The 22,100-nt window shown below is 36.2% G+C and overlaps 2 protein-coding genes across 2 annotated transcripts in view; both read left to right on the forward strand.

Annotated features, from left to right (window-relative positions):
* The first annotated feature begins 9,308 nt into the window (after positions 1-9,308).
* Positions 9,309-10,930, forward strand: LOC117788721. The gene is made up of 3 exons (XM_034627563.1): positions 9,309-9,850; positions 9,920-10,622; positions 10,695-10,930. Exons 1-3 carry the CDS (start codon positions 9,378-9,380, stop codon positions 10,776-10,778), a joined length of 1,260 nt encoding a protein of 419 aa, XP_034483454.1. The 5' UTR covers positions 9,309-9,377; the 3' UTR covers positions 10,779-10,930.
* Positions 10,931-13,526: 2,596 nt separating this feature from the next.
* Positions 13,527-22,100, forward strand: part of LOC117786379 (probable basic-leucine zipper transcription factor Q) — a 31,795-nt gene continuing 23,221 nt past the window's right edge. The window contains exon 1 of the mRNA XM_034624592.1: positions 13,527-13,837. The gene's annotated coding sequence lies outside the window, so the exon portion shown is untranslated. The remainder of the gene's footprint in view (positions 13,838-22,100) is intronic.

A 22,100-nucleotide genomic window follows, 5' to 3' on the forward strand; every position in this document is an offset into this window, starting at 1 on the left:
GCTAAACAATGTTGGAAAGCGTAAAAATTTAATAGACTATGAGCCTACTTTTCAAACAAATTTTATTTCAAGCGGAACAATATAAAATTGTTAAAAACTTTCAAGTTGACTGCAAAAATTAGTTATGAATTTAAAAAAATTATAGTCAAAAATAATTTTAGAAAAAAATTGAATAATAAAAATAATTTTTAATTCAATATTTATAATAGAAATTGACAAATAATTATTATTTTTTAATTTTATAATTTCAAATAATAATTAATTTCAATATTTATAGTAAAAATTGAATTTTATGAGTATTGTTTCCACCCTTTTTTTTTTAATCGGCATATAATTTTTATATCAAAAATTATAACTGTTTCGGTTCCTGCTTTCAACTCCCTTTAAATTAGTCAAAAATGAAAACTATCAGTTTGAGCATTTTAGAGACTAGACAACTATATATTCATCTGTGGATGAAGTAGATTTGTTAAATCTGCAGTACCTGCATATCTTTGTTTAATAAACTCAATAAATATAACTAAATTTGGCGAAATAGTTGAGAAATAGATTAAACTTATAGCTAGAGTAATGTAATTAAATAAAATGAATATGCGGCATACTTTAAAACCGAGTCTTTTTGCAGTCTATTTACATAGAAACGCAATTGCGCAGCTGGCAGTGCATAAATACCGTTATAAGGAGCAACCGCATAGTGGTTTCTGTAAGTGGGCCATAAAACAAACTTTTTACACAACCCAACACACCAGAAAAGTTTTGTAGGCCTGCGGAATTAATGTGCATATGGCACGCACCAAATGTGAGAAAGACAACCTGAGATAGCAGCTAAGGAGTATGTAATTCATTGGACTGGGGTTAAGTTGGGGAAGGGACAGAGGGCCGTAGAACTGTGGAGAAAAGGCGTTGCTGCAGTGCGCCAAAGTTTAATGAAAATTTGATTAATTTGATTAATTGGCCCGGCTCATAAATCATTAATTACATGCAGCATATTATTGGTGCCATTGAGCCAAGGATTTTCAGGGGGGGAAAACCACACATTAACCCAAGCCTAACCCAAGTAAAATCTTTCCCCAGTGCTCCGGTCATACACAAGGCTTGACAAATGGCATTTTGTGGCTCGACGTGCCGCTGAGCTTGGGCTAAATATTTTCGTAATTACATTCCCACGTAGAGTAATTAATTTTGTCTCGCTTTGGTTTTGCCCTTCGTGCCGTTTGTTTCTTGCCACTTCCTACTTGCTTCATTCCGCTTGTCTCTAGCTGCTGTTGACATTTGCCATTATGTGTTGCATACTTTCGTGCGCTTTTTGCTGTCGTTAAATGTCACAAAACGTTCGCTTGACATTTGGATTAGTTGCAGGCAGCCGTATTACTCGAATATATCATAATATTACTATTATTATTATGTTTTATTATTTGTTGAGCACTAAGAAAACAGCAGTCTCACACTTTTCATACATATATATATATATATATGTAATTTCCTTGAACTAAATCTGTTTTATTGCCCCGTCTAATGCCTCTGGGGACCTTACTCACACACGTACAGTGGGATCCATAAAAACCTTTTGCTGGCTACTTAAGTCGTTGCCACTGCTATACAGGTAGACCCAAAAATGGTGCTGTAAATTATGCAACAAGGTGGTCATTAAACAACGTTCATGGCATGTCAAATGGCAACTTGGCGTATGTGTAATTAAGCTCATACATAGATGCTACTTATAATCCTTTTAAGGACAGCGCTTAGCATGTATCCTTTTGGAACCACAAAATGTGGAAAACATCTTTAAATCTACTCGGCATATTTGTGTAACTTTTGAGTAGTGATGTTAAAATGAATCGAAATATAGAAAACTTAATTTTCATGGAAACAATTATCAACTACATTTATTATTTGACGATCAATCTACTTATTTACATTGCTCAACAATTTGTAATTTTATTTCTTTTCCTAAAAACCGTTTATATTTACGCTTGACTATTTATTTAAGAATAAATGTACGTGTATAGTGTGTTTTTAATTTTGCCTGATACTCGTATTTCTAAGCGGATCATCTTAATTAGCTGAGATGCCTCAGAGACTGCATATATTGCTGTCACATGGGCGACAACATAATTTGTTGTTAATGTACTCGCAGTCGTCCAGTTGTTGAGACACACACACACACACATACTTACGACAGGTGCTAGCTGACATTTTTAAAGTCCAGGCGACACATAATTAACCCAATTAAAATGTGCATGTGTGTGTGTGTGTTTGTGTGTGTCAACACTAAGCTAAATTTATGTGAATTTTTAATTATGCTCAAAGCAAGAAGGAGACAATGTGTGGCCGCATCCTTGTCTGGCCATTTCGTTGGGTTGGCAACCGCAAACCAAACAACAAAAACAACAACAACAATAACAAGAAGCAGAACAAACGAGCTGGGTGTTGGTTAAATGAAAAACGTAGTAAACTGTGCGCAAAACACCTGAGGATTCACCATTGCGACCATGGCGACCCAGAGACCAAGAGACCAGGCGACCAGGCGACCAGGCGACCAACAATGAGTGGCCAAGTGGCGGCTGCTGTTGCTCCTCCGGCTTGGTTGGTTGTTTGGTTTGTTTGGTTGGTTTTGCCTTGGCTACGTTGTTATAGTCAAGCAGCTTTGCCATTTCCGGTCGTGCCTTTTGTTTGCTCGTTTACCTTTTCATTGTTTCTGCTCTTGTTGTTGTTGCTGTTGTTGTTGTTGTTGTTAGTTTAACTGCATTGTGCCTTGTGACTTTTTGTGTGAGCTGCAGCCGCAAATAGCAAAGCAAAGCTACTTCTAGAGATGCAGAAAGAGAGTGGAATGGGAAAGGGATACAGAGGGGAAGGAAAAGTTTTAAGCAAAATGTTGCCAAGTGTTTAACATTTTGTACGGTGTCAGTAGCTTCCTGTTCCTGTGTCTGCGTGTGGGCACCTAAGGGACACACACAGATACACACAATCACAGACACCTGAAAATGAACTTGCCCGGTAGGCTAAGCATGCGGATAAATGTAAATTAAACAATGCTTAAGGGGCAGAGAGGCAACACAGAGAGAGAGAGGCAACATTGGCAGCACTGCCAACAGGACGAACAGGACGAACAGGCAGAGTTGGCAGTTGGACGGCACACGTTTTAACTGGCGTTGATTTTTGACATACACCCAAGTGGCCTCTGGTTGGGTGTGTGTGGGAACAACTAATGCGAGGGCAGCTTAAAATATAACTGAATTTATGTGTATGTATACTTTTAATAGAATTAAGGCTGCAGACTTTAGCTGCACAAGTTTTAAGGTTCAGAGAATGCATGACAGAAGTTGTAAGTCCTTTATTAATGGGCTTAAGTCAAGTTAACTGCCATGTAAGCCAAGTTAATGAATATGCAAAATGGCAAAAAAAAGAAAATTGAGATGGTATAAGGCAAATGGTGAACTACAGTCGATAGAAAGTTAATATCATTAATCTTAAGGGCTTTGCACTCAAAGCAAATATTACAGAAGAAAATGTTATAATTAATTTATTATTAATATAATATAGACGTATTTCAGTAAGTGACAATAGGAAACTTAGTCAGAGAATTCTTAAAAAAAAATATCAATTAAATATTTTGAGCATAATAAGTACATAAATCTTAAGTAAATGGCGCATTATTTATTCGATTATTTAAATTAAAAATATAGTAAAACATGCTTCAACAAACTTACATGTTTTTTAGAATAGTGATGCGCTAATAGGCGCTGATTAATCATGTTTTTCAGAAAATATCTCTGGATAGTGTAAAAATAACAATTAAATTTAATAAAATAAATATTTCTATAATAATGCAAGCTACGTTTTATCTATTATAAAACTGATTCCCCCAAGATTGCATCTCTTATACCGTTTTCAACTCTAACAGCTCAATCTCCCTTCGTTTTCTATTAGATTTGTTACCATTCTCAGACCGTGTGCATTTTGTAGTGTGAAACTTTAATAATTTATGCCTCACGTTCAATTTTGTTGGTCCGCTGACAAATGTGAGCATATTTTAGGGTGTTGATTTTGATTGCCAGTTGTCTGTCTCTTCAGTTATGAAATTTCATTATGAACCATGTACATTTTGATGATGTGGCCACAGCACAGTTTACAGTTGGGGACAGTGTCCAGTTTAAAGCTTAAGCTAAGGGATGCTTTCAATAGCATGTGTAAGCCAAATTAAAAGCCCGTCCACACAGACAATGATATATATAAAAATTTATGAGGTAAATGTTTTTTTGGCAAGGAGCAAAAGTCAAAGGACAGCACCTCCATTTATGGGTGTTCCAGATAAGCACGAACAGACAAAAGTCAGATGGGGGTACAGTAGGGGGTGATGATGTATTTTGGTTCAAGGATAATCACTCAACATCGCGTGCTGTGGAAATTCAAGGAGTGTGTATGTGATTTTTATCATGCAAACAGGCGGAAAATGACCGAACCCGCCCCCCAGTTGGAGTAAAAAAAGTGCTAAATGAGTAGGGTAAATGAATTACCTGACCGAACACACCTCAAAGTGGACACTCGGCATGTGTCCAGTTGTGCGTGTGTGTGTGTGTGTGTTTTGTTTCCGTTTCTGTTTCCCTGCGTTGCGTGTGAGAGTGTGCAAAGTTTTATTAAAGAACGGAAATTACAAATTTGTCCGGCGCTAATGGATTTCCATTTCAATTTGCAGTGCTTTCACCTTATCACATGCTTTTTTTCGCCCAACAAAAACACTTTAAAGTGTTGAAATTTGTGTGAAATTTGCGTCATGATTAGCTGCAAAATTTATGCGGCCTCAAAAATGTTGCGAAAATTAAATTCTTTGGCTTCTCTTGTTGACGTCGTCGTCCTTGCCACAAAACGCTAACGACTACAAAATTGCAAGAAAATTACCCGTTAATGTCCAACATTTATGGCCCGGCTGGAAGACGTTGTTGCCGCCAGAACTAAAGTGGAAGCCTCCATGTCTGGGTTTCACGGACTCCCCAACTTTTGCCTTGGTCTGCCAGCCAAGTAATCGCGGCTGCATTTTAGCCAGAATACTTATATATATATATAAAAAAAAGAGGAATAACTGGCAAAACTATTATGGCCCTTGTGCTTATTACTTGCTGACATGCAAACACTTGCGCTCTCTTTCACTCACAGTATGGCTATCTCAACTGCATGTTGTCTGTGTTGACGCCAAGGACAAGGACATTGTGGGAAGAGATTTTTAGCTTTAACTCACGTGTGTGCTTTGAAAACTTTAAGCTGTCTTCATATTAAATATTTAACATATTTTTGGCATTTAATTTGCAACACACACACACACACAATAAATAATAAGATGACACATACGCTTATCAGACATACACAAGTAATTTATAAGCACAAATCGAGAAAAAGTAAATAAAATTGCTTTTCAACGAAACTTAGCGAACCTGACACACATGTCGAGAAGTCATTAATAATGTAGGTGGATGCCACATTCAAGTGGCATTGCAACCACATCACAATGAAAATCGACAGTCAACCCCCGAATATCGAATATCGAAGTCAAGACTTCTCATTCCCCATACCAAGGGAAATGTCAAACGTGCCGCTTGCCACTGTCAAAGTAAATTTATGCACCCATGCCTCATGCCCCTGCCCCCTGCCTCTTCTCCCTTCCCAGTGCTAAAGACAGGAATGCCTGGCAACTAAAAGTATTTTGTAGTTACTCGCATCTCAACAACACAACACAACACAACTTTGGGCCTGACTTTTGTTGTGCCTGCAACTAATTTCAATATCATCAAAAATTAATTTCACTAATTCGATTAGAGAGCGGCATTTACGAGTAAGAGTACGACTATGTATGTTAAAGCTGCACCACTTCCTCAATAGTGGTTGCGTATCTGAGACGTGGTGCGTGGCCAGCAGTCACTTTGTGGCCTCGCTCTGAATTCATTAATTTAAGCTACCACAACTTGTCTTGGTCAAAATACACTTACTACGAATACGATGTGCCAATGGCGTGTGTTTCCTTCGTAATGCTCAGTTGAAGCCAATAATATATGAGCATTAGCTCAATGATTGTTGTTAAGCTCATTTTGAGCTAAGATAATTGCATAAGTGTTGCTTTTATAACAGATTTTCTGTTTAAGGTTGAAGAAAATATTTGCTCAATTAAACTGAATTTAATAAAAACAATAATACTTAATGCCTTTTACTGATTTTTGACAAATTTAAGAAGTTGAAAGAATACAACTTTTCGTCAATCAGAGTGATTTCAAGATACATTTGAGAGACTATAAAGAAAGTTTGATGATTTCTGCTCTTCTAACCGGTCACTTCAGACTAAGTAGTCATATGTAAGATTTGTTAAACAGATTAATTAAGAATATACAGATAAACATAATTATACTTTTAATTATTTAACATTCTCATTTTAACATTCTCATCAGCTGGTTTTTTTATTTTTATTATAATAATTTATATTAGCCCCTTTTTGCGAAATGATTGCAACCGACACAAAATAAATTATTCCGTAGATGATATTATTTTATTAATTAAGGATTTTAGAACTATTTTGCATCAAAAAGTGAATTTCTTAAAAAAAAGTCCCTTACTATAAATTCTTAAAAAGTGGTAGATATATAATTTTTGTAAAAAAGCTAATCCCCCTTTCGACTGCTAAAGTACCTGCTGTCATATTTGAAGCTCTCACAAGTCCGCAATTACATTTTAAAGCCTCTTCAAAGCTGTCATCGTTGTCGTTCCCCAAGCTGTGCATTTAATTAGGTCCCCGGCACAAATGCGATATGAAAAGCAAACCCAAATGGCGAATTACACACAACATTTGAGAAACATTTGCGTATTCATTTTAAAACATGTTCAAGCAAATGAAATGCCAAGTCAAAGACAAGGATACGAGTTTTTGTTCCGTTTACTGTATGTTCCTTATGCTTTCTCCCTTTTCACATATATAGTACAATTTGCTTTCTTTTTATTTTATTTAATTTGGCTTTATGGGCGCTGCCGCACCTTATTTCATTTTGAGCAAACAAAGAGCTCGCAAATAATAAAAAAGAAGGAAAATGCTTATGTGTGAAAAGGCATTTGAAGCCAAAGCTGAAGCTGAAGTTGAATTGTAAAACGCCAAAAGGAAGCCAAACATATCCACATTGAGCGCCAAAAGTCACGAAGTAGAGCATAAACAGGGAAGAGCTAGTGGCAGCTTCTCATCCCCCCTGTTTTTGCTGCTGCTGCTGCTTCTCCCCTTCCCTTATAGAGTGGTAGGTAAAGTCAAACGTGCGCTCGGCTTTCACTAATTGTCTTTGCCGTGCGTGCGTGCGCTCTCTAAGAGAGAGCATGGGGGTGGCTCACTCAATGGATGGGGGTGTGTGTGAATATGTGGGGTGCTGTGGGGTGGGGTGGAGGTTGAGGTGGTTGCATATACTTTACGGTTGTTTAGCTTCACGTATGCGGCAGTTGCCTTTTATGGGGCCTCTAAATGGCAGCCTCTCAGCCGCAAATTTACTTAAAAATTCCGAATGAATGTGTAAATTCTTGAGCTGTTGCAAAAGTTTTTCATTTCATTTTGGGTTTTTCTTTTTGGTTATTGTTGCGCACCTGGCCAATTAAGCAATCTAATAATTGGCAGTTGAAATCGCGTTATTCACTTAATGATCAAAAATACATTTTAATAAAGCCAAAGGCAGCCGATGCTCGTGATTCGCGATGTCAGAGCACTTCCGTCCGGTTGACTCAACAGAAAGTCTCATATGCCTAGCATAAATATAGACCAGTTACCAGAGAAATAGCACGTACACATGGACAGTAGAACTTGACTATAACAAACATAACCAAAATGAACTTTTTTGCTATACAATGTGATTTATCTAAGCTCAACTTTTACTTTTATTCACTATAATGGGATCCACTTCGAGTTCGCCAATGAGATGATTGACTGTATTTGAAATTTGTTGAGTATTTTTACCACTGCACTTACCACATGTCAATCAAATATCTCCCACTGTGAGCCGCACCACAGGATTCAGCTTATGAGTCGTCACACTGTTTTGTTTGTTTGTCATTCTTTTTGCTTTGTCTGGCAAATTCCCAGTGCCAATTAAATGTCGCTTTTAGATTGTCATGCGGCCAGTCGAGGGCAAAGACATTCATATGACAATGCCGCAATGGTAATGAGGCAGCAGCAATCCAACCTACCCAACCGACAGGACAATTCACTCAGTCTCAGGGCTGCTCAGCGTGTGCTCGCATGTCCTGCCAAAGTAAATTAATTGCAGAATTCTGCCAGGGACCTGTTCCCGTTTTCCTACGCCTTCGTTTGAAGGAAGTCGTTTGACTTCCTACTGACTTCACCCGATGTGCAAATTAACATTACCATCAACAACAAACAGCAATAAGAATGAGTGCTCGGCTCTTGCACTAAACTTGCGTAGATTAATCGACCTGATTAACCGCACGCAAACTCCCCCACCAAATACCCAAATCCCCTTTCCCCATCCTTATAGCGATCCCTCAACCAGACTCACATCCGTCTTGCTTATTCATTATGCAATTATTTTGAATGACTCTTGTAAGTGATATTTCCGAGGCATTTCAATGCTTCTATTTCATGCGGCTTGTAAAATGGAATGCATTTTTACTTAAATAGAATACTTTTATATATTTCATATATATATATATATTTTTTTTTTGGCTCTTTCGGGGTTGAGTTCAAAAGAGAAGTTAATGATATTTAGATTCCTTAAGGTAAGTGAATATATGTGTATTAATTTTAATGAGTAATTGAAAAAGGAACAATTATTGTATTTATGTAATTCATTTAACAAATTGTTTTCTTATTAAAATTAGTATAATTTGTTAAGTAGGTCAAGAGAACCGTGGAACACGAACCACACTCACTGACAATAATTGTAGGAAACGTTAGTAAACACCTGCATGATCTCATCAATTTCCCGCGATCCGGCAACACTCCAAGCCTACCTGTGTCTTCAGGTGCAATTTATACAATTTATACAATTTTATTTCATAACAAAATCTTAAAATAATATTTAAATTCTGTAAAAATATTTTATTGTTGATTCAAAGTGATTAACAGTCAATTTAGTTATCGCACGTATATCCCAGTTATCTAATCGATCATTTATATCGATGTAATATCGCATAATTTAAGTGCTGTGTTACGTTGAGTTGTAGTGTTTACAATACAGTCAACTATCAGCTGTTAATGAGTGTGTTTGTTTTCCAAAACATCACCAATCTAATCTATTAGTCATTTGCTTATTTATCGCTTTTTCATTGTTGATAATTAAATTTATGAGTAAGCTCAGTCTGTACGGAAATTTTAAAGAAAAAAACACTAAAAAATTCAGTGTAAAATGGATATAAATATATTGGATCTAAATGATTATTGTCTTGGTACTGTGTTAAAGTATCACGACCTAGAAGATCATGTGCGATTTGCACAGACTTGTACTAGATTCCGAGAAGTTCTTCGAGACTGGGCTCCTGTGCTCTATCCTGATTTTAAGGTTAAAAGAACTAAAGATACGGATCCGGAAACTATAAAATGGGAATATGAACTATTATGCATAATCCGTGATATCATTAAGAGATTGTACCTGGATATTCATCAAGTGGATGGGGAAACATCGCTTTCCATTGATGATCTTTGCACTCAGATTAAATCCATGGAAAGTCTGGAGTACATTGCAATAAACGAAGGGAGTATACTTGGAAAATTGAGTTTTAATGCTAGCTCACCTCGTCAGCAGCTAATAGAGAAAGCATTGGATGCACTTGAATTTCTACCTAATTTAAAGAGTGTCAGTGTGAGCAGCAAGACGGATATGTGAGTTTTTTATATTTACAACATATTAAACAGAAATATATTTTATTGTTTAATAAATTTGTGTTTTAGATATTCTTCGTGCTGCTTGAAGCGAATGAAATGCCTGGAAAAATTATCAATCGATAATACAATTGGTTCTAAAGATTTAGTTGAAATATGCAAATTAAATACAAATCTACGGGTTTTATGGGTAAAGAAAGTAGTCGGAGAATTGACTGATATTGTGCCCCACTGTCAAAATTTAGAAGAAATTGCCTTCCCAATGTTTGCTGGTCACAAATCATATGCTAGTCTTGCGGATCTACCTAAGGTGCGAAAAATAATTATTAAAAGCACAAACTCCACTTCCCCGTGTGCAAAGTTAATTGAACTCCTTGATGCATTTGCGTCCAAGAAGCATCAAACTCAACTACAAAGCTTAATATTATTATCCGATTTGAACTTCGATGAGACCAGCAAATTAATAGAACTGACTTTTTTGAGAGAATTACGTTGTTCATTCGATGATGCCAGATGCATTGATCTCTTGACGGATTTAACTGAACTTGAGGGACTATATATTATGCTTAAACGCTCAGCTGCTGGCTCTAAGGAATGTTTGAATGTTCTTAGATCATGCCAGAAGTTACAGCGTCTACATATATACTCAAATCTATCAACGGAATTCTTAGGAAAGGCTCTGGATGTATTAAAAAAAGTTCGAATTCCTGAAAAGCAAAAGCCTTTAGAATTGTATTTAACAGGAGTTATGCATTTATGCAATGAGGACGGTGTAAGTAAATTGGTTGTAGATTTATTTCTATTTCAACTTTTAATTATCGTTGTAATTTTCTTATCATTGCAGGAAAAACTGATTGACGATGCTCACTGTACTTTGGTGAATCAATCGAAGCATTTTCGTGCTTTACCGTGGAGACTTCCAAACTGAGTATTGAGATAGTTGACCTATAAATATCGAGAATTGCATTGGTATTGTACGCATTTAATGTGTACTAGTTAAATATTGCAAATGTAATTATTACTTTATTTCAATTGAATTCCGACCAGAGTAAAAAGTGCACCGCACATATTTAAAATTAATTTTTAAGAGTCTTGTCCATATATCAGAAGTGGTATCTACAATTATAATTTATAATTGTAACAATTAAGTCTTAAAAATGCATCGCATATTTCTGCGGTGCTATAAAATATAGCCTAGCGAATTACCACCAGTTCTTTCGACATAAATCTGCACGAAATAATGAAACATTAAAAATAACAACAACTGGCAGAAGCCCAGACAGGCCCAGTCTCTGCTAGTGATGTCACAGTCGCTGCTAGGCATATTAAAGTGCCAGCTAAGTAGGATAATAAATTAAATGAAAATTATTTATTAAATAAAATGCAAATTGCAGTAGTTGGTCCTCCACATGCAGTTGAAAATAATGTGGATCTCGAGTACGCTATGATATATAGACACTGGACCTGAGCTACTTCTAATTCTCTGATTGGTCTTTGGCAGTACGCCAGGTGTGTGTGTGCTGTCGTTTTTTGTGCCCCAAGCATAATGTAATTAGTTGCAACAGCCCAGAGCAACAAGTGAAAAACAAAAACAAAAACGAACTAAATATATTCCTCGAAACGTGCATAAAAAATTATTTGCTTATACGCATGAACGCTTGCCCAATGAAGACTTATATTTTGTTTATACCTAGCATTTATAAATCAGGTAAAGGGTGTAATGATGAGTGTTCTAAAAAAAAATATATAAATACTACAAAAAGCTATTCTAAAAAATTTCCTTGTCTCTGAAAAATTTAATTATTGTTAAAAATAAAACGATTTTTTTTTTTCATATATCTTGAACCCTGACGACATTTTAAGTTTCTTTCTGAGAAGTATCTTATAGTTAAGCAATTTATACAATATCAACAAGATCATTCTTACGTACTTTTGGCTAGAGTATTGCTTTTGTTGTTAGATAATTTGGCAATGAACCAAAAAGCGGCAAAAACAACAGCAACAAAAACAACTGATTTGTACAGGTGCGAAAACTCTGTGATCAGCATGTCGGAAAACCCAAGCCTATAGACATTTCTCTCTATCCGCCTGTCTGTCTGTCTGTCTGTGTGGCCCTGGTTCATTTCTGAAACGAGAGATCATGCCCTTAATGGCGCTTGTTTAATAGGTAGCATCTGTCGAGTCCTTATTGACTCGCTTTTATTTAGATTTCTCCCGGCTCGCGACAGGTAGCTCATCATTTTAAATTCCTATTTATTTTTTCTTAACTCTGAGTATTGTTGTTGCTGTTTCTTTAGGTCTTTTTTTAACATAATAAGACGACCGTCCGTTTATTTATTTGCCAACCGCATAGTAATTTTCTTTGTTTTTTTTTTTTGTTATCTGTATTTATTGTGCTAAATTTGGAAGTTGCTTATGGTCTGGTCATTTTGTAATTGGAAATTTAGTGTAGGCTGTGAAGTTTAATTAATATATATGAGCAAAATATATGATGTATAACATTCAAATTAAATTTAAATATTTTGTAAGGCATTTCTATTGATTTTTTTTTTCATTTTGCTATAAATAATTTTGTTTAATTGCATTAAAAAATGTTTAAAAATGTAGTTCAATCAGTTGTGGCCTTTAAAAGTTGAAAAGTCAACGTTAAACAGATTGCCCCACGCAGTCATCTTTTGGCCACGCCCACAGTGTGTCAAACACGCTAATTTACTGTTACATTATTTACATACAAACACACACACTCACACACACACTCACACACACATCCATACATAAGCAGCGATAAAACTGAAAGGTTGTCACTTTGGAGGCGTTAGGCGGTCGTTCGTCGTTTTGTGGTGTTGCCGAGGGAGAAGAACACATAATAAGAAAAACAACGAAGAATGCCATTCAACGAGGACGAGGCAAACAGGGCGCATGAGCAATGTCTTTCACGTTGGCAACATGCGAATAATGTTGCCAACAGAACTGTTTCCAAATACCGATTTCCATGTGGAACGCAATAAAAATGCATTTTTAATTAAGTGAACAATTTGAACTTTTTGATGTTTATGGCGTAAACAATTGTGCGTACGGTTTTGTGCAATTATTTAACGGATAGACATAAAATACACAAAATGTTGCTAAACTATGCTGAGTCAACATGAATAGCATCCACAAAGTTTCCCGCCAATTGCAGGCCAAGCCGAAGTGTATACAAACAAACGCACACACACACATACACAGTAACTTGCACACACTCTAGCAACCCCGAAAAGCCGCAAAGCAAACAAGGGTGGAGGATGAGAGGGGAATGGTTGGGGGGTGGAGGGGAGGTGTCAGGAATGGGTTGCTCTGCGTTGGGTTGGGTAAGTCGTCAGTCGGTTGCCATTTCGTACGGTGGAAGCGTAAAATCAGCAACGCTCAAGCTGAAACCAAAAGCCGGCAACCGGTCCACAATCCCAAACCCCTCCCTCACCCTCTTACCCACTTACCCGGTCGGCAGTACTATAGAGAACTGTTATTTACATTTTGTTTTGCCGGCTTTTCTTCATTGTCGCTTCGCCCGACGGAAAACCGAATGTCGCCTGCCCGAATGCCGACAGCCCTTCGGCTGCACATTCGTTCGGCGTTCGCATTTGCCGTTAGCTGGTCCGAATCCGTTTGAATATCGCATCAGTTGGCAACGGCCCGCATGTTGACACGGACGTGTTTTCTGCTCGAATTTTTATGAATTTTTGAAATAAGCATTTTTGAGGTGTGTGTTAGTGTGTAGTGCGTGTGTTGTTGTTGTGTCTTATTTTGAGTTATCGCGATTTGCGTCTAAAAGTGCAATTAGTGTCGCAAAAATTGTGTGCAATGAATTGAGAAATTGCCTGAGGCTATAGCTAAAACCGAAAGATCAACATATTGAATTGAAAAAGTTATAACAAAAGTGTTAAACATTTGATTGAATTAATTATATTGTGAATGCTCCAGCAACTGCACAGCTGATATTTTCAAAAGGTAAACCTCTATATAAACCAACATTCCCCAGCACATTGCCATGTGATTCAATCACAAAAAGAATGTCACTAAAAAAAATATTGAAAACAAATGTGTCACAAACCGAATTGAAACCAAAGCGCGCATGTTAATTAAAGACAGGCACACACAGAACGAATTTCCGAAAAAAAATCAGAAAAAAACGAAGAAAACATTGAGTATGAGAGATGTTATTGAGGGTGCCATGGCCAATCCATCACTCAATTGCCTGTTCAGAATTTTGGACTTTCTTTTTTCTTCTTGTTGCTTCTTTATTTCAGATGCGACATGAGTTCTGGCCATTTTTTGCTAACGCCCCATAACAACTGTGCATTAAATTTAATTTCGAAATTTAAATTGAAAGCATAACAACACAATGCACATGTGTTTTTTCTGTACTCCATTGCGTCACTTTGCCAGTCTTAACATCAAACACCCAATACCAATTTCCAATTTCCAATACCAATTCCAGACCCCGAGCCAGTCACAATCGTCTGGCTGTTAACCATAAATAATCAGCAGACTCTGCCAGCCGCTTTGATTTTCGTATTTCGTCTGGTGCCATAAATATTTATGCAATTGGACGCACTTGTTTAAACAGACAGGCACTTCATAAGTATTGCTCTGAGGGGGATCATTCTATCTGATCAGTCAGAGAACAGTTGGCATATCATAAACGTCGATTGTTTATGGCTTATGCAATTTACCTGGCCACGCCTCTCAATTAAAACTTGGCTGGTGAATGTGAAATTATCTATCATTGTTTTGATGTTATCAACTCTTCCTCTTCGATTTGTTGTTGCTGTTGTTGGCAGACTGTTTGGTTTTCCTGCGGCCTGTTTGTTGCATGTTGGCTAACAAAATAATTGACAAAACAAATCATTTACGTGGCAAAAGTTTCAGGCCCAAAACAGCGCACGGCGGCAAAACACGCAACATGTACGAGTATTTGACGACATCAAAAAAAAAAAAAACAAAAATAAAAATAAAAACAAATACAATAGCAAAAACAAAACAAAATTTAGTCTGTTCTTTGCTCAAATATATATAAGTAACAGCATAATAATGAGAGAAAACAATACAAATTTAATTTTCAATGTTGCAATCTTTTGGGGCATGAGGCGAAGCAGATTTTGACTGAATGCGATGACATTTTATAGTTTGTGGTAAAATCAAAACTACTTCTATTTGTTATAACTGTATAGTTCTGCCAACGTTGATAATATTTACTTAATTATTATTTAAAGTAACTTAAACAGAGATTTAAATTATAATTAATTGTGTAACTATTCAAATATGATTTTCCGGGACCAATATTATACCAATAATTATTTTCTTCTAGTTTTAATCGCAAATTTCAAAGATATTCACAAGAATTGATTACTTTTTAATTGGAAACACAAATCAAATATTACACATACGCCTCGTATACGTACATTTGCATAATGCTTAATAAATTCGATTCCGTGATTTATAATTCTCTTCATTTTATTTTATTGCATTTTCCGTGTAAGAATTTTATAAAATTGATGTGAAACTTTTAATTCCTGTAAAAAGATTGTATCATTCTATATGAAACATTTGCTTCGAAGCGTGTTTTGTTTTGGCCATAAAACTGATTTACTGCCTCTTCGTCTGGGCCAAGTGCCAGCAATTCAAATATATTGATTTCTTTTCTAAAGTATTATAAATTTAACTAATTAGCCAAATCAGTCAAAATAGTATATTTAACTCTTGGGGATCAGCAGCTCGTATATTTAGGCCTGATTATTTTGATGCCATTGGAAATGTAATCGAATAAAATGCAAACGACATTTAACCGCTGTTTAAATTATATTATGGTGAAAGCCGCAAATTTGCCGCCTGTGGCTGGGAAATGTCAAGGGTGTTTATTTGGTTTGTGGCTCACAGTCGATTGCCTGATTTTCACACACATACACACACATGCACACAGACAGGCAAGAGTCAACATGTTAACAAGTTGTTAAACACACACCGTGTTTGGGGTAGCGCAATTTTTACAGCCTATTTTCTGGGTAAAAATCCCAACCTTTATGGCTATTAGTTTTTGGTTATTGGCCGCTTCACGTTGTTAGCGTCTATGAACGTTGCGATATGACGTTATGAATGTCGACACCCAGACGAACCCCAAGTTCCCAGACCCAAGTTGGCCATGTGGTGTGTGGCATGTGCTGTGGCATTATGGCCAACAAATGGTTCTAGGCCTGACAAATGTCGGCTCAAGTGTCTCCCTCAGCCTGTTTATTAAAATCGAATTGCAACTTATTGGTCCGCACGCTAGGGGCGCCTAACAGCAGGCAATAGTTTTTATTGCAATTCCATTCCTATAATATAACGAGGATAATGGTCATAGAAATGATTGTATAAACGGAATTTACAAGATAATAATGTATTGGCAATAAGTACAACTTGTAGCTGTTAGCACTCAAATTGTTATTGTATTTTAAGAATAAATATTCATATAAATAATGAGATAAATTTCATTTATATATAAAATTCTTTGACCTGACTTTTTTACTCACTCACTAATCATTGCGCAATCCAAACTTTAAGACCTAGGAGGCTGGAATTTTTAAACAATATAGACGAGTCAATTTTATATGATATAAAATAAAAAAATATTATAATAAAATGATATAAAATAAAAGCAGAATATCACAATTAAGCTAGACAATTTTGATGAAATTTTATGCAATTACATTGTAAAAATTTCATCAGAATCTCTACATATTATAAAATAAATATTTATTCTTGCAAAGAGATTATTTTTCCAAAGTCTTGAGTATATTGTCTAGCACCTAAGCAGACTCCGGTTTTTTTTAGTTTTGTCCTTGGGAACATGTGCTTAGGTGACGATTGGCCAAATAAATACAACTAGCATATAGTTTATAGTTTTTGTGAACTAGTTTATGACGTCGATTATAGCGTGAAGAACTTTATGGCATTTAAATTGTGCTTTGCAGTTACTCGTAGCTTGAGTATCTGGGAAAACGGGGCCAACATGTGCCATCGATGCCATTGAATGCTCTTGGAAACTGAGTCACTTGGCTAATCAAGTTTTCTTCGCCACTTTTCCGGTTGCCTGTTTATTTATATGCTCTTAATTTATATTTTGTAGTTTGGTTAGCAGTCTTTTGCGCATTCGATAGCCACCAAATTGTAACGATAATAAGTATAAAAATTTCAACGGCTTTGTCATCGTCGCCCCACTGAATGCTATAATTACCAAAAATTGTACACAGTTCGAACGAAATAGAGATGGAAAATCTGAATCAAAATCCCCACATTACCTGCGCATATTTGTGTAGTTACAGCATCAGCCCCTCCCCCTGGGCACTGCCTCCCTTAGGGGCTGCCAGAATGCGATTGCAGCATCAAAGCAGCCGTCGTATTAACTTTTCATCTAAACAGGTATCCCCTTAACCTACCTTCCTCCTTCCCTACATGCAAATGCTTCGGCAAAACTGCAGCTATTAAAATCAAAAATCAAAATTGTATTTATAAGGGTGAGGTGTGAGGTGAGGCGGAGGCGGAGAGCAATTGAGAGGGTGAATGATGGAAAATTCCAAGCATATCAAAACCATTTGGGCCACAATTGCAATTGCAATCGCAAATGCAATTCACAGGTGCTGAGATGCTCGCTAATTTATGAGCTGTGCATTGTGGGTTAATGTAACCGTAAATTGCCAGTTTGAATTAAACAAGATGCCCAACCACAGACAAGGCCAGAAACAAAACAGAATGGAACAGAACACAACGGAACAGGTCAGAACAAAGCTCAATGAGCTGCACGCTCCAATTGCCTTCAATGGGATAATGAGTGTCAAAAGACTACTAATTGGAGTCCAGTTAAAACACAGTTAACGGCTTTAAAATGGTTAAAAAATGAAACATATTAAACACAAATTTTTCAGCAGCAAAATGAAGAATGAAAGCTTAATTAAAAGTGTGTGTACAACTTTTTCTTTTAATCATTTAAAATCATGTGTGTTTTTAACTCTGCTTTAAAGTAGTTAATCAGTAGTTCTCAGACTTATCATTTGATTATCGTATTAATAAATTAATTTTTTTCAAATTTAATGTCCTCAATTAATCTTTTTAAAAGACGGAAAAGTTATAGAAAATTGATTCAGAGTACTTACAAATAATATACTATATTTTGTATGTAGCTGAAATTGTTAGTGCCTGATTCATGATGGAATCCCACCTCAGAATAAATTTAAATTTCACCGGATTTATTTATTTATATTATTTTATTCTATGAAATTTATATTATGTTTCCAAGTTTATACAAATACTTGAGCAATTGCAGTATCCTATTGTATTTAATTTCAAAGAAGAGTTTACAGTTTATGAAATGCCTAATAATAGTTCTCAGATCTCAATTGAAATACACTGTAAAAATATTGGCCATATGCATTATATTCTAGTATCAATTTAATTTTAACGTAATATTCTGTGCATTAAATCAAAATACAGAAATATCATAAGGTAGATAAATACGTGTACTATAGTATTAACTGATTGATGTTTTCCTGTCAGGAAGTCATTTGCCAATGGCGTGAAAAATACTCTCACTACATTGTCAGTTGTTGTTCTTGCCATTTCCATGCACATTTTGACCTTTGTTAGGAGCTTTACGTGCTTTGGTTTCATGTGCCAAGGATTTTGGATCGAATTTTGGTTTATTGATTGCGAGTGTGAGCCACTTGACTTGGGGAAAAGCGAATGAAATTGAAGCGAAGCGAAATAATTAGCAGATACTCGTAAATCGTAACTGGAAATGTTGGATCATAAATTCAACGCAGACATTTCATGTCAAGGCTCAACGGCAAATCGATTGATAAATTAATCAGAATTAGGCCTTGAAAGTATATAATAAATATTTATAAGTTGTATTCGTATTTTGTATTCTCACTACTTGCACAACGAATCCTTAGTCCTTACCCTGGCGTGTCTCGATTGGGAATTTTTCAATTTCAACTGCAATTTTAACGTCCATCAATAACCTGCAATGGCTGGCAGGAAGTCAGACAGGCAGGCGGGTGTTCCAAACGGGCAAATCGCCAGCAAAAACGTTAAAGCACAGATTAAATTGTACTTGGTATTTGTTGTGAGCCATATTTCATGCTCTACGTACAAATCCGAGAAATGAACTGACTCTGACAACGAAGCCACTTAAGCCAACTTGGAGGCAACGCACACAGACCCGGTTGTAGTCCCAGTTCCCAGTTCCCACTCCCAGTTCCAGACCCGGACCGGGACCTAGTACTGAGTGGGTGCGACTGACAAATGAAGAGTGACATTTACAAAACAGCTAAAAAACAAAACCAAATCATTCTCGTGCAACTTGTCGCGACAGTTGAGTTTTTAAAAGCAACTTGTTGTCATAAGGCCGAGCCGCGAGTTCTCTTATTTTTTCTGTTGTGTATGCTAGAGTTTGGGGGGAGAATCTGGAGGGATGGTGTTGTTGTGTACGTGAAAGATTTAAAATAAAACCACTTAGCGGCATCTTCATTTTTTGACAATCTCTAAAGCCCTGGCATCGCAGTGATAAAGTGTCCTTGGGGGATTTAACACAATTGTAGAACGAGTACTTCAGTATTTACGAATTAAGACTCTTTAAGTAAATAGTAATTAAAATTATAAATTTAGTTCTTCAACAATACAACACGGATGCCTTACATAAATAATTTTTAAAATTTAAATAAATGACCTGAGAAAGCTTTAAGATATATTTAAGAAATGCAAATAATTTGTATATCCTGTATTCTGTAAAAGACTATTATCAAACTTTAATCAGAAAACTTTTTTGCAACGTAGTTGTTTCAATTTATAAATATTTGTGAGTTTATATATAGTAAGTGTGTGTTAGTTTAATAGCAGATAGCCTTTAACTTTGTGCTGTTACTGCAATAAAATAATTACCAAATATTTGAATCTAGTTTTGTTTATTTTGAATGCAATTTAAACAATTAATGTCAATCTGCGCGCTGGCTTAATAATTGGGTTATTCGAAGTAGAGGTGAGTATACGTATTTATACAATTCGTGCTAATCAAATTAAATGAATTTATCTTATTGGCGTTTGAAATTCCCATTTCTATTTAATTTCTACTTTTGTCTACACAGCACATTTTCCTGTGTACTTATGAGTATTTATTGTGGTTTACTTGAGGTGCATTTCAATTATTTTAATATAAATAAAACTGCTGTGGTTGCGAAATGTTTATAAACCGCCAAGCATAAATATATATTTATATGTATGTAAATATTTATTTAAATTAAGGCAGCAAAAATCACAAATTATATGAACTGTAAAATTACAACAACTACAATTGCCTCGACGGGGGAGGCACCCAAAATAGCTTAAAACTAAAACATTTACAATAATAACAAAAACTATATATATACCTATGTAAAATATATATTGTTTTTGTGTGCATTTTAGTTGGACTTGATGTTCACCTGCGGCGCCGTTCAAGTGCTTCAGTTGACTGCCACAATATCATTATGATTAAAGATATTCTGATGATTTTGATGATGATGATCATTATCATCATTGTCTTTGGCGCTGTCCATTTCAATAGAATTTTGTTTGTATTTATAGCGCACTTTTCATTATTAACTAAAACTGTCAGTTAGACACACACACACACATACATGTATTTATAGGTGCAACTTATACACCTGCAAACACACACACACACACACATGTTCACTTTTAGTGAGGCAGTGATTTGAATGTCAGCATTCAGCGCTTGAGGCAGCTTCGTCTGGCAGTCTGTAAAACGGAAATTTCGAACATGTTGAAAGTTGTCAACATTTCAAACGCAGAATAGCGCAACAAGTTGCCGGCAACAAAATGGCGGAAACGTGTCGCTGTCGCCATCGCTGTCGACGTCGACGCCGGCGTAGCTGTTGACATGGCCAGACACTTGAATCAAAGTTTTGTATGCCACATCGAGGAGCGCCTGTAAATTTATGAAATGAATTTTTAAACGCAACTTTAAACTTTTTTATTGCTTTGAGAGTTGCAGCAGTTGCAGCATCCTAATTGTGGCAAACTTTCGCACACGCTTCATATCCTGGTCTGGGCTCTCTGATAGTCTGTCCTGCCCCATCCCAGGTCCCTCCCTTTCCTACCTTGCAGCCAGCCTGTCTGTGTTTGGTGAGCCGCCTGTCGCATTGTCCTTGTCGCTGTTCATTGACTTTGGCAGCAGCAACAGCAACGACAACGCTGTGAATGTTGCAGCTCCAGGACACACTCAGACGCTCACACCCACAAGCACACCCACACACACAGACACACACCCATGTAATATAGGGTGAGAGTCAAACGCACTGTGACTTTGTTTTTAATACACTCCAGTGAACGCTCCATCGATCGGCAGGACAAACAAGTCGCCTGTCGTTGTCTGCCAGCCGCAGTTCATTACTCCTCCAGCTTGTCCTGTGGCCAGTTCTGTGCACTGACTTTTCATGCTCATATTTTTGCCACGCAACGCAACGCCATGTTATCCTTGGGCTCCACGTCAACTCATGACAAAGATAATCAGTTGGCCAAGCTAAAGACATGACTGCAACGGATATTGGCTACGTTTCGAGTCATGTTAGCCGCCTTAATCCACTATGCACCATCCACCATCCATTATCACAATCAATATCAATTGCAATTGCAAAGTCGCATTTGCTTTATGCCGAACAATATTAAACTTTAAATTGTTATTAACATATTTAGCTATAGTGCTCAAATTTACATTTATCAGTCCCCAGGCAACACTTTGGCCCATTTTATAGTAGGACAAATGATACTCTCAATAAATAATAGAAAATAACACACATTTGAATGTTCAAACTTGTATCTATATTTTACTAGAATGATTTCCAGATGATGGAAATAATGGAAAATATTAGATTATTTTAGCATTTCGTTTTCATTTCAAATTATATCGTCTATTTATTTCTTTTTTTTATTACTTTAGATCTCAATGATAGATCATCTCCATAATTAAAATTTTGTTATAATTTTCGAATTATTTCCCAGTTCACACTTAATTAAACAGAATTTTGTTTGGAAAATTTATATATAATCTATATCTATTTTAGCTATCTATTCAATAAATTTTATTTTAATTATGTTCATTGCAAATTTCGAAATTGCTCCACATAATTTACGACTTAAATTTATGCTAAAAGATTAGTCGCTGCCAACTTAACACACA

The sequence above is a fragment of the Drosophila innubila genome, assembly GCF_004354385.1.
Source record: "Drosophila innubila isolate TH190305 chromosome 3L unlocalized genomic scaffold, UK_Dinn_1.0 0_D_3L, whole genome shotgun sequence".
Classification (NCBI taxonomy): Eukaryota; Metazoa; Arthropoda; class Insecta; order Diptera; family Drosophilidae; genus Drosophila; species Drosophila innubila.

Bases quoted from the DNA above. Each gene is read 5' to 3' on its own strand.
- LOC117788721 (XM_034627563.1), top strand. From the start codon at position 9,378: ATGGATATAAATATATTGGATCTAAATGATTATTGTCTTGGTACTGTG. The intron at 9,851-9,919 runs GTGAGTTTTTTA...TTTGTGTTTTAG, and splicing joins GTGAGCAGCAAGACGGATAT to ATATTCTTCGTGCTGCTTGA. The intron at 10,623-10,694 runs GTAAGTAAATTG...TTATCATTGCAG, and splicing joins ATTTATGCAATGAGGACGGT to GAAAAACTGATTGACGATGC.